This window comes from Wyeomyia smithii, chromosome 3 (assembly GCF_029784165.1).
Source record: "Wyeomyia smithii strain HCP4-BCI-WySm-NY-G18 chromosome 3, ASM2978416v1, whole genome shotgun sequence".
NCBI classification, from domain to species: domain Eukaryota; kingdom Metazoa; phylum Arthropoda; class Insecta; order Diptera; family Culicidae; genus Wyeomyia; species Wyeomyia smithii.
The window spans coordinates 58809974-58823418 of NC_073696.1; the positions used below are offsets into that span (position 1 = coordinate 58809974).

Below are 13445 nucleotides of genomic sequence, written 5' to 3' on the forward strand. Positions count from 1 at the left end.
TTTTAATCGAAAGTGTCTTTTTTCTCTAAGCATAAAAAAGCTAAGAAGCCTTTAACTTCCAAATGCGCTACGTTATGTCTCAATAGTAACATGTGAAATGTAGTAGTTACATGCCTCTACCGTTGCCATTTTGGTTTTAACATGAAAAAATATAGAGTATATTAAAAAAATAATTTGAAAACTGAGAAATTTTTTTAAAAATAACGTGTCACTTGAGTAGTTGAAACCACTTTGCAGTAGATGCGTGCCATAATCGTATGAGTGAGCTTGGGAGGTTAATAATATCATTACAGTATGTCTCAAACATATATAAAACATACCAGCACATAGAATTGGTTCAATAAGAAATCCACTTTTTTTATTTTTGTCTATGGGACGTTGCACTGTGTGGCGTAGCAATGGATAGCGCACTAGTAGCAGCTGGGCCAGCTGATGCAGGGACAGTGGATACCAATGGCAGCGTATAGCGGTCACAACTGTGACATGGTTATGGATAGCGCACTAGTTGCAGCGAATCTCAGCATCGATAGCGGCTGATGCAGTTAGGCACTTTAGTGAAATGCAGTCTCTGTGCCATAGTGAGCACTAGTGAATGCATTCAATGAAAAGTTGACTCTTTTTGACAATACGTGAGCCGTCTAGTTTTGAGTGTTATATCAGCATTTCACAGTTTACTTTATCACAACGAATACTTGGTTCGCACTGTCAGTGATAACGCAAAGATGTAATCGACATCTTATCCGATTATAAATTAAACAACAAATTGTCCTTTTCAGGATGAAATAAAAACCTGATTATTAAAGCGTTAATGTTTTTTCTTGAGTTAATTTACATTTTTAAATTTGTAAAAGTTATACATTTTACTTTATTTCCGTGTCTCAGAACGTACTGAATTATCTTTTCCTTCAGTCATAGGCACGACATCCGAAAAAATTTTATCTCAAAATTTAAAAATTGTCAAGCCCCAACCATGACAAGCAACTTACTATATTATTGAAAATGGTCAATCCTTGTTGAAGCACAAAATTCAATTGATCTGATTAGTCAACGTTTATTTACTAGAAAAAATGACTGACACGCAAGCAGCCGGGTTATCTTTCTTGTGAAACTATTCTACTTCAACCTTGCGGTCGTGGCTTTGCACACAACCCTCCTGTTATTTTTTCGAACTAGAACGATCACACCATCTTGTAGATTCTCTGTTATTCGTCCGTTTTTTATTTCGTTTAGTACGAGCAAAAACTGTCGTTTAATAATTTCCCAGCATTTTTGGTAAAATTCTTTGGTGAGACCGTCTTCACCCGGAGATTTGTTTGCTGCTGAGCCTTTGATCGCCGAAAAAACTTCCTCTTCTGTTGGATCACCCATGATTTCATTGTTCTCCACATTATTTGGATCCAGGAAACGTCTTGAATTGAAACTGCCATCATCTTCAATGTCCTCTTCGTCGAAAAGATTTTGATATTGTTGAAGCACATATCTACTAATTTCTTCCTTGTTCGTTACTCTCTGACCATCTATGTCCAAAGTTGTGATTTGCCGGTTGACACGATCTGTGATTTGGAAGATCGAGACATCTTCTCCTCCGAGCAATGACACATTTTAATTTTTTCTCGACTCTGAAAATTTCTTCTGTTTTTGCAGCATTGTTGCTTTTATTCTATTTATTTCTGTTGTGCAATCGTGGTTTTTGTGTTCTTCATATTTGCGATTCAGACATGTGTAGTAAAATCCCATAGTGTTGTTGAATATACGTACAGCAGTCGAATTTTTTCACCTGAAGAAAAAAGCAATTTTTTGCTTTGCATACAAAGTCCACCAGGCAATCCAAGAGTCGTAATTTCTTTTCTGGCGAGTCCAATAATGCCATTTTGACCGCAACTTAAGAAAGTTTTCCTCATTCAAGAGGTGGTTATTTAGTTTCCAGAGCGGACGCTCGGTAGCTATTGCAACAACTGGCAAAACTATCCGGGAAACAACAGCTCTATGATCGCTGAAGCAATTTGATTCTAGTCTACAGAAACGAACATTTGGGAGGCATGCCGGAGTTATGTATGTTCTGTTGATTCTAGATATAGATCGACCCCGCACGAACGAATATTCGATCTGCTGATTGAACTGCTTCCAAACATCTTGCAGATTTGTGCTGTCACATAAACGTTTCAGCATCGGGCTGAAATTTGACACACCCGTTGCATCACTTGGGTGGATGACCGAGTTAAAATCCCCCATCATGATAGTATAAATAGGATGATTTTGCAAATAAAAAGGAACGGTCTGATTGAAGAAATCTTCTCTAGTTGATTTGTTGTTTGATCTCGACGGTGCATACAAATTAATTATTCTAACTCTATTTTCAGCATTTCCCAGATCGATGCATACCACCCGTGAATCTAAACTTCGTTGTACCCGCCTGACTTCTATACTGTTACGTACTGCTATTGCAGTACCTCGTTCTGCTTCGTTAATATTAGTAATCATATTGTATCCCGGAATACAGATACGCGGTGCCCCGCTGGACCATTTTTATAAAAAAAAAAAATTGTCCAACAAATCCAAGTATGAGGGTCAATTCTTGAGGTCATTTTACACCTCTGGGTAAAATTTTAAAAAAATCTACCGACCGGATCTCGAGAAATCTCGATTTTAGTGTGTTAGTTAATAAATTCCAAAATAATCCGTATTCGATTCATGCAATATCACCGGAATTCATCCAAAAACTTGCCCAAATCATTTCATGCCAAAATATACTTGTTGATGTTGCTACAATTATGATAATTCACCACTGACTTAACTCTCCAAATTGACTTAAGTGTGTTATTCGTATGGCTTAGTGGCTCTAGTTTAATTTAAATGTTACTCTCTGTGAAGTGAATGTGGAAAAACTAATCATTGTGTTTTATTAACAAAAACAAAAACTTGCATTTTAAATGATTTCAAATTTATGCATCAATTCCACGTCAAAATAAGATTATCTTTCCTGGGCTAAGCAAGTATTTCTTGCATTGCAATTATATTTCAATCTAGTGTGCGCACGAACGATCGTAGCGAATTAATTTTTGTTGTACCTATTGCTTATACTATTTAAATTGATTGATGCGAAAGTATAGGAATAGTTTGTTAAAGAGTTTCTTTGCTCCATTAGAGAATAAAGCGATTACTTGCCGTCGTGTTTGCTCTTCGCGGGGCGTCGAGCTCGCATGATGTCCGAAATTGTGTGCTCGTCGTCTGATATCTCCATCGTTTTCTCTGGTTTCCTGGAGAGAGAACTGGATCTGCTGTTGATCGGTGCGATGCGAGAACGGTCACAATCTCGTATCCCTTCGTTGACTCGGCGTTGTAGCTGCTTTTGGTACAGTTGCTATATCGGCGTCGGTGTTTGAAGTCTTCACGGTTTTCTCGCGGAGCTCTGGATCAAGTGGTGCAGCCGGTCGTTTGTATAGTTGTTGTGCGGTTTGTGGTTGTGACGACGGTTGGTGTGTCGCAGATGCAATTGTTTGTACGTTCGATTGTAGCTCGGATTCTGGTTTCTCTTCCTGGTTGTCTGGATCCCTCGATTGTGCCAGAACTTGGGAGAAAAGTGATGATTTGTTCTGCGATAAGAGTTTTGCCCGGTTTTCTGAGCAACTTACTCCAAAATGTACCTCCTGGTTGCAGTGACGACAGGGTTGTATTTGGTTTGTGTAAGTGACGTGCGAGCTGTAGCCTTTAATGTTCACTAAGGATGGAATGTGGCACTTCATACGAATGCGAACAACCCGGATGCCGCTCGGAATCGAAGCGAAAAATTGCGATTGACACATCTCATGTTTGATGGAAATGATGTCCCCGTAGCTCTCTAGATACTCTAAAATCCACTCTTCGGGCATGTTTGGTGGCAAATAATGCAGTTTCACGTCGGTACCTCCATCCTCAACGTAAAGCCGAATGCGGTGCGTCGTTCCGTTGCTGTTTATTGCATATTTGTTGTCGAGCGCTTCCACAACCGCGTGCGCTGCATCCTCTTCTTTCATCTCAACGAACACTTTTCCCTCGAGCCGATCAATCTGTATGGCAGCCACGTCCATCGGTGTTAGCTTTAGATTTTTGGCGATGAAATTGTAGATGTTTTCATCCCTCAACTTGCGAATACCTCGAATATCGATGACGAAATTTGGTTCCCGCAGTTGGGGGCTTGATCCCAGAAACAAGCTTTAAACCCCTTGAAATATCGTTCTGTTTTAAACAATAGCGATCTCTTCGAATAGCGTCTATCTAGCTTGAATGCTCAGAGATAACTGAAACTTTGCAAAATTTACTTCGGCATTATTTGGAGGCTGTCTTCGGAATAGCGACTTGAAAGAGGGAAGAAGCAGTTTTTGCCTTTCTCCTAGAAAGGTATAGCAATCACTTGCAAAACCGAAAGTATAAAAGTGCTGCAAAGGGCCGAATGGCATATATCACTCGACTCAGCTCGACGAGCTTAGCATTTTCTGTATGTGTGTGTGTGTGTGTGTGTGTGTGTATGTGCAGATTTTTATTCTCACTCACTTTTCTCAGAGATGGCTGGACCGATTTTCATGAAATTAATTGCAAATGAAAGGTCTAGTTGCCCCATAAGATCCAATTGAATTTCATTGTAATCGGATTTTTAGTTTAGAGGTTATGTTTAAAAATGTGAAAATCAAGAAACATCAATATCTCAGAAACAACACAACCGATTTGAACAAAATTGGTCTCAAAAGAACGGGCTACCTAGAAAACCCTTAAATTTTGAATTTCATAAAGATTGAACTTGTGGTTCAGAAGTTATGAAAAGAAACGTGTTCTGAAGATTGTTTAATCTCACTCATGTTTCTCAGAGATGGCTGTACCGATTTTCATAAAATCAGTGTCAAATGGAAGGTCTAGTTGCCCCATAAGACCAAATTGATTTATTTTGCAGTCGGACTATTACTTTGCCTGTTTTGTTTAAAAATGTGAAATCCAGCTATGCAAAGGAACATATTCCGAAGACTATTTGGACTCACTCACTTTTCTCAGAGATGGCCGACCCGATTTCCACTAAATTAGTGTCAAATGAATGGTCTAGCTGCCTCAGAAGACCCTATTGAATTTTACTGTAATCGAACTGTAACTTCATTTGTAATGTGCCGGCTTGTGAAAATCACGAAACTTCATTATCTCAGAAACTACACAACCGATTTAATTATTATTATCAGATGAGCGGGCTAGTTAAGGGTTAACTGATGAATTATGATTGAACACGTGGTTTCAAAGTTTGGCTGCCCTACACGTTCCCATTTCATTTGATTATAATCGAACTTAAGCAAGCGTTATGTATTAAATTGTTAATAAAACAACGAAAGTCGATTATCTCAAAGATTACCAGACTTATTTGAACATAACTAGTGTCATACGAACGAGTCATCTCTCAAACTTACAAATAACAAACTTCATAACAATTTGATATGTGGCTCAAAAGTTATGGAAAGAGGAGAAATTCAAAGACAATTTAAAACTATACCTGCTTTGATCGATATATGTGGCCTCAACATAATTTAAATGTGGTGTCGTACTATTTGAACGTTCCCAGTTCATTGATTCCTTGCGGTTTGTTTGAAGTCTGCAAATGCACGACGGATCGGCCATAGGATATGATCAAAGTCAAATAACAAATCGTTTGAAATGATTGGTTTTATCGAAATGACAACATCCTCGTCTTTTGGCTTCTGTACATCGCCTTAATTCTGAATATATTCATATTGGGTGGTATTCTGTCATTATCAGCAGACTTTCTGGCATCAATCTGACACCGGAAATACCCATATTGGAAGGTATTTTTGGTTGTTTTCCAGAAACTAAAAGTGGTCGTCTTCAAATTCAACATAGTGTCCAGGGTCAATTTTTGGTTTCTATGCATCATCATGTTTACGGAAATATCCATATTGAGTATTATTCGGTCATTTCCGATTGTTGCCTATAAGTTGCCATTTAGTAATTCAAAATGGTGCCTGAGGTCAATTGTTAGCTCCTTGCATCATTTTGGTTCCAGAGATACTCATATTGGATAGTATTTGTTTATTTTAGGCTGTTTTTCACAAACCGGAAGTCGCCATTTTGGATTTCATAATGGCATTTGGAGACAATTTCTGGATTTTGAACAGCATACTGGTTAAAGAAAAACTCATATTGGGTGGTATTTGGTCATTTTCTGCTGTTTCCAGAAACCGGAAGTCGCCATCTTAGAATTTAAAATTCTCTCTGTGGTCGAGTTTAGCTCCTGTGTATTATTCTAGATCCGGATATTATTATATTGGGTGGAAATCGGCCATTTTCGGCTGTTTTCCAGAAACCGGAAGTTGCCATATTACAATCCAAAATGTTGTCTGAGGTCGATTATGGAACATATTTGTTACCACTTAAAACATTCACCTGCCAATATGGTTCCATTTAGTTGATTAGTTCGCGAGATGTGCAAAAATTTGTGAAGAAACATGTACTTCCAGAAGAAGGAGGGGCGTCAAACCATTATGGACATATTTGTTACCTCTAAAAACATTCATATATCAAATTTGGTTGTATTTTCTTGATTGGTTCTTGAGCTGTGCGAAATTTGTGTTTCATTTTCATGGGATCCCTCCCTTATAGAAGAGGGAGTCGGGTTTCAAACCATTATGTACATATTTGTTACCACTAAAAACATTTACCTGCTAAATTTTGTTCCATTTGGTTGATTAGTTCTCGAGATGTGCACAAATTTGTGTTTTATCCAACTATTATGGACATATTAGTTACCCCTTAAAACATCCACATGCCAGATTCGGTTTCATTTGCTTGGTTTGTTCTTGAGTTGTGCAGAAATGTATGTTTCATTTGTATGGGACCCCTCCCTTCCAGAAGAGGGAGGGGTCTCAAACTATCATAGGAACCTTTATCGGCACCAAAAACTCCTACATAAAAATTTTCACGTCGATCGGTTCGGTAGTTTTCGGGCCTATATGGATCAGACCGACAGGCAGACTTGACTGCATTTTTATATGTAAAGATTACAACATCAATATTTTAGAACCTAAAGAGTGAATATACATTTATTGGATTGAAGCGTTCATGTAAATCTATTTTTACAAATAAAAAATTGAATGAGAAAGGCTTGGTCCGACCGCTAGGTGGATTAATTTAGGTTTTTATATAGACTTTCGACAAACAGCACGTTTCGGTAACAGCCAAAACCCTCCGGAGAAATTTTTCCCCTTTTATGTCTATGACGAATGTCGTGTTATGGTTGTTTTAGGAGGTTGTAGGAAAAGTAAGTGTAAGGAGTAAGACACAGACTGCTCGGCACCTTACCGACAGCCTTCGTGCTTAGAAAAGCAAACTCGGCAATAGAGCTATTGTGTACTGAAGGATGTGCATATGTGCTCTCGAATGCATCAACAAACTGTAATCGCTTGGTAAGTTTTTCCATGCTTCTGAGAAAGTTTTACGCGAAAACCACCCAGATATAATGACCTAAACTCGATACACTGTATTTTTAAAAAATAAAGTCAATTTCACTCTGACTGCCTGAGAGTTTTTATTCTCATTTTGTTAATATCTCTGAAGGTACGTGCTTTTCGTAAAGTTTGTCAGGATGACGATGAAATTGTTAATTTTAAAAGCCAAAAAATGCAATCTTATTTTTCAAATACAAAAAATAACATATTTGGCAAACACTGCCGCTCAAAATTGATATATTTTGCATTATGTATTGAATTCTTTAAAAATAGTTTATTAGTTTATTATGAGACATAAGTCTTTTGTAGCTATAATTGGAAGAAAATTAGTATTTGAAGAAAAATCGCACTTTTATTAAAAAAGAGGAGGGTCCCACGGAAGAACAGGTTTAATCGGCAATCCAAATTTGGGATTTTTTATAGTTTCAAAGCCGTTGACATGAAGTTCTGAAAAGCTTCAATAAATACTTGAAAAATGTTTGAAAAGATTTATAGTGATTTTACCGAACCTCATCTAGAAATTAACTTGGGCACTAGAGGGTTAAAAGTGTAATTGGAAACGCACTTTCACTAGCTCACTTTACTGTTTACAGACTGACAATTGAAAGATATTACATTGCGACCAGAGTTGCCAGAGATGCATGCAAAATCACTAAAAGCGAATATGGGTTTTTGAATTGGCACGAGTTACTATCAAACCGGCTCAAATAAGTATTTTTCATGGTAAACACGATGAAGTTTAGGGAGCAAAATTAAATATATGTGGAACTTATAATTCGTTTAGTTTCTATAAAGCTATTAATTTGTAATTTCAACATGGCTTGCATCTGCTTGCAAGAAAGCAAATGTTTGTGTTCTTCTCTAACGTAGCTTCGTTCCAAATCGTGATGTGATTTAGGGACCATGTGGAGGTTTTGAAATAAATGATATTTGAATCATACGTGACACAAAAAAAATGCGTGGCGTCTTTTGTCACATGTTTTCTCTATTCCATTTGCGTACGACGAACAAAGTAAGATATGTACACTGGATGAACTAGAGATGGAAGAAGCAAATAACATGTGCTAAATATACGACAGTATGTGTTGTTACTTGACTTCAGACGAATCTTATTGCTGTCTAAGTAACAAATTTTTTACGAGAGGGAGAAATTTTAGTTATTGCTTTCAAAGTACCAAGTAAAAATTTTGCGTGAAGAAATCTAAATTTGACGATTTTAAGCTTCACTATGCTTTGCTCGCGTAGGTATCTCATTGTAATTAGGCTTGTGAATGGTAACAGTAAAACAATTATTCAATGCGATATTCGTCTTCTTTTTTTTGTTTATGGTGGTAAAGCACACTAGATACATTCTTGAACAAAAATGTCAAACGAGTACTCGCCACTACGATGGTTTTCTCTAAGCGTATTTTGACATTTTTTCTAGAAATGAGAATGTGCGTGTTCGGATCCAGACGGAGAAGATTTTGTATCAGCTTTCTGTTGTAACAGTAGCGGCAGATCAAACTATAAATTTATTTTCAAAGTTAGGTTAAGTGTAGATGATAATAGAGCATGTAACATACATTTAGTTTCTCCTATGATTTCCTACGTGGTTTGGATTTCTACTGTTTCAATGTCTCCAAAAGCCCTAGTGAAAAATGATACTCGTTTGCCTTTCAACGTAATTTTAACCTGAGTATATTATCTATAAGTTTCAACTCACGTGTGTCTGGTATCCCAGTTCCCGTCACCGTACTAATTTGTAATTTTTTTCCAAAGCTTTAACTGATGCTATTAAATTTAAATTAAGCTTTATAATTTTTTCTTTATTAAAATAGTTCAACCAAAAATACCTAATTCTATAATTTCATCTATTTGCGATTGTAACTTTCGATAAAGCACAGCACGTCTATCTCTTTAAGCTCACCAAATCTAAAGAAGGAAACAAATTGAATTTTTATAGATCGTCGCTGTGACAGATGTTGTTCTGTTGTTCTGTCTGATGTTCTGTCTATCTGCCAATATCGTTTTCAAAATAAACCGATTCCATACCGGTTGGCGCAGTGGGCTGCAACAATCCCCCGGCCCGTAACCTGGTTCCGGAGAGCACATCCGATCCAGCGTTACCATCCTCGATTTCTAGCACGGCCAACTGTGCAGTTGCTCGCTTCTTCCGACCGCTGTTCGTACGTACCCAGACTTGCCGAATCCGTCCATCTTTCGGCATTATAAGCTCGTCTACTACTCCTCGAATCCAACATTTTCGGCTGTTACCTTCGACAATATACACCAGATCTCCCACCTTTAGCGGTGTAGTTTCCCCAAACCGTTTTTTCCTATGATTCAGTGATGGAACATATTCCTGAATCCAACGTTCCCACATTAAATTTGCCAATTCTTGCGAACGTTGAAAAGCATCTCGAAGAGCCACTGCCGGATGAGGCAATGGTAAAACAGGATTTCCTACTGATCGCGGCAATGATGCTACCCGTAAGAAGTGGTTTGGGGTAGGCGTTTCAGGCTCACCAGATTCCTGTTCTACGTACGTTAGGGGACGTGAATTTACGATGTCTTCGGCCTCCGCTATCGTAGTCTGCAGAATTTCGTCTGTTAGTCGCTTACCGTCACCAGTAGCTTTTAGTACTTCTTTGACGGAACGGACAAGGCGTTCCCACACACCCATATGGGGTGCCGCCGGTGGATTAAACGTCCATTTCGTTATTGCATTTGTGAATTGATCTGCACAACCTTCTGAGATGGTTCGAAACATTTCCTTCAGTTCCTTACTGGCTCCTTGGAAGTTAGTTCCATTATCCGAGAAAAATTCGAGCGGCCAATCCCTACGACTCAGAAACCGGAATGTCGCCATCAAACAGGATTGCGTTGTTAATCTGTAAGCCACTTCTAAGTGAATTGCACGCGTAACCATGCAGGTGAATAGCACTATCCAACGTTTTTCAGACCGGCGCCCTACTGACACTTCAAATGGACCCAGATAGTCAACTCCCACATAACTAAACGGGCGTAAATATGGGGTGATTCGTTGCTCCGGTAGAGGGGCCATCCGCGGGACTGTGGGTCGACTACGATGCACCTTACACCACATACATGCTTTTGACACAAATCTAACTACAGCGTCAATATGCACCACATAGTACAACTGTCTTAACTTTTTTTTAACCGCCTGACGGTAACCCTGTCCACTTCTCTCATGATAATGCTGAACTATCATGCAGGTGATTCTATTTTTATCTGGTAGAACTACTGGGAACCGTAAGTCAAATGGAAGCAACTCTGACCGCTCACATCGACCCTCTATGCGTACTCATCAAGAAGTGGGGTTAGTTTGTACAATGAACTGGATCGTTCAAACCCAAGCCATTGACTTACTGGATACTTTGCGTTTCTCTTCAATACTTTCAACTCGTCGATAAATCCTTGCACTTGTGCTTGTTTCATTAAACATCGTTCAGCTTTCTCGTACTCCTCTTGTTGCAGTGGCACACGAACCTGGACCGTAGCTGTTGGTATAATTATTCTCCTCTGTCGATTTGTTGCTTTCAATGTCTCGATCGGTAGTCCTTTCACCTTTTTTCTACAGTTCGAAATGAAACGAAAAACGCAAGCGACAGCACGCACAAGTACTGTCCACTTGGAAATGTTTTCAGCGTTGATAATCATTTCCGGAACTGAAACGTTATGCAATAGTAAATGCACGCGAAGCTCCTCTGTTGTGTTTGCGGGTGGCAGTTCTACCTTTGGCCATTCAGGCTCTGGTTTATAGAGAAATTCTGGCCCTCTCACCCATGAGCAGGTGGAATCCATCTCTGGATCTTTGCCCCACTTAGTGAGCTGATCGGCAACGTTGAGCCTTGTGGACACCCACCGCCAATCGCACAACTTTGTGAGACTGTGAATTTCACCAATCCTAAATCCGACAAACTGCTTATACCTACGTTGATCGGATCGGATCCAGGAGAGAACAATGTTTGCATCGACCCAATGTATAGTTTTTTCGACCGAAATACTGTGATTTTCTTTTATTGTCTTACGAAGTCGTGCTCCCAAAACCGCTGCCAAGTCGCGGCGCGGCATTCAAGTCGCGGCACAGATAACTGTTTTATTGGGGCCACCTTCGAACGGCTCATGACTAGGGCGCATAATACTTCACCTCGCACAATAGCCCTGAAGTAGCCAACACACCCGTACGCTTCCGCGCTTGCAGTAGAGAAAATATGCAGTTGTAGATTTCGGATTTCGGTTGATTTCGCTTTGCCAAAGTAGCTTCGTGGAAGCTTGAATGTGTTCATTTTCCGCATAACCTGCAGCCAGGATTTCCATTTTTTGTACGACGTGTCGTCAATTTTATCGTCCCACTGACAGCCACTTCTCCATAAATCCTGAACTAGCATTTTTCCGCGTATTACGATAGGTGCCAGAAACCCGGCTGGATCGAATTGTGCCATCACGTAACTCAGCACGTTCCTCTTTGTTGGACGTTGTGTCCCTTCCAAGATATTTAGAAATGCATCCTTTGAAGCAGTAGCGAAGCAAAGATAATCGTCATTTGGCTCCCAAACTACTCCTAGAACGCGTTCATATTCGGTACCTTTGTCACGATTAAAATGAATTGCAACCTTTCTACTCCGTTCTCCAAGTTGCTCAAGAAAAACTGATGAATTCGATACCCAATTCCGGATATGAAACCCGCCTTTTGAGTGGATGTATGTTACCTCATTTGCGAGTTTTACTGCATCTTCAATGGTGTCTACGCTGTCATAGTAGTCATCCACGTAGTGTCGCTTAACTATCGCTTCAACCGCAGCCGGATATTTTTCAACGAATGATTTGGCATTCAAATTCTTAATAAATTGTGCCGAACATGGCGAACAAGTGGACCCGAAAGTGGCTACGTCCATAACGTATACCTCCGGTGTCTCGGCTCTACTTGATCTAAATAAGAAACGCTGCGCCTGCTTGTCTTCTCAACGAATTAGTACCTGGTGGTACATTTCTGCAATGTCACCACCGAACGCCACGGGACGCTCCCGAAAATGGCATAACACTTTGGTTAGTGGCACCAGCATGTCTGGACCTTTTAATAATTCGGAATTCAGTGAGATACCCTTAAATACTGCCGCCGCATCCCACACAAGTCGCACCTTACCGGGCTTATGTTGATTCACCACCACGTTCAGAGGTAGATACCATACCTCCCCACGAGGTGTTTCACAAAGTTCAGCTTCAGTCGCTTTGTGCGCATAACCTTTTATTTGGTAGTTCAAAATTTGTTGACGCACATTTTCCTTCAGCGTAGGATTTTTTTCTAGCTTGCCCTCAAGCGCCTTCAGCCTACGCACAGCCATTGAATAGTTATCTGGGAAACAACGCTCGTCTTTGCGCCATAATAGTCCTGTTTCGAATTTGTCTCCCACACGCTTGGTCGTTGCTAACAAAATCGCACGCGCTCGCTGCTCGTCTATTGGTTCCGGTATAGCAAAGGGCGACATACCCGAATCATCAAGAACAAACTGTTCCCTTATCAAGTCATGTAGTTGTTGGTTACTAAACGGCATACTGTTATGCAAATTCAAGTAAGTGTGCGCCTGTGCTGCGCGTTTCTCTGGTCCATAAACAGTCCAACCCATTTTTGTGCGCACAGCAATCGGTTCATTTCTCCCACCGATCCGTGACTCAAGCGGCGCGAACAGGTGTAGGTTATCTAAACCGATCAGAATAGTCGGTTGTTCTGCCGAATAATCCAGCACATGCGCATCAGCCAGGTGCGGATATTTTGCGACAACATGAGCGAAACGCATATCTTGCGTTGGCAGAACCAGCTCGGCCACCGTACGTATATTTTCCAATGGAAATTTCTCGGTTGATCCTTTAGCCGACAGCATCATTTCAATTTTCCTCGAACCGTTCTCGAAACGGTTAATATTTCCAGTCCATGTTACGATCAATGGTTCTGGTCTTCCCTTTATG

At 39.9% G+C, this 13445-nt stretch overlaps 2 protein-coding genes across 13 annotated transcripts in view; both read right to left on the minus strand.

The window, feature by feature from the left end:
• LOC129727079 (arrestin domain-containing protein 3-like) overlaps window positions 1–13445 on the minus strand; it is a 38439-nt gene that overhangs the window by 20366 nt on the left and 4628 nt on the right. The window lies entirely within an intron of this gene.
• On the minus strand, window positions 9469–10521 carry LOC129728293 (uncharacterized). The gene has a single exon (XM_055686727.1). It carries the CDS (start codon window positions 10519–10521, stop codon window positions 9469–9471), a length of 1053 nt encoding a protein of 350 aa, XP_055542702.1.

Coding starts and splice junctions, on each gene's coding strand:
- LOC129728293 (XM_055686727.1), bottom strand. CDS start 10,521: ATGGCCCCTCTACCGGAGCAACGAATCACCCCATATTTACGCCCGTTT.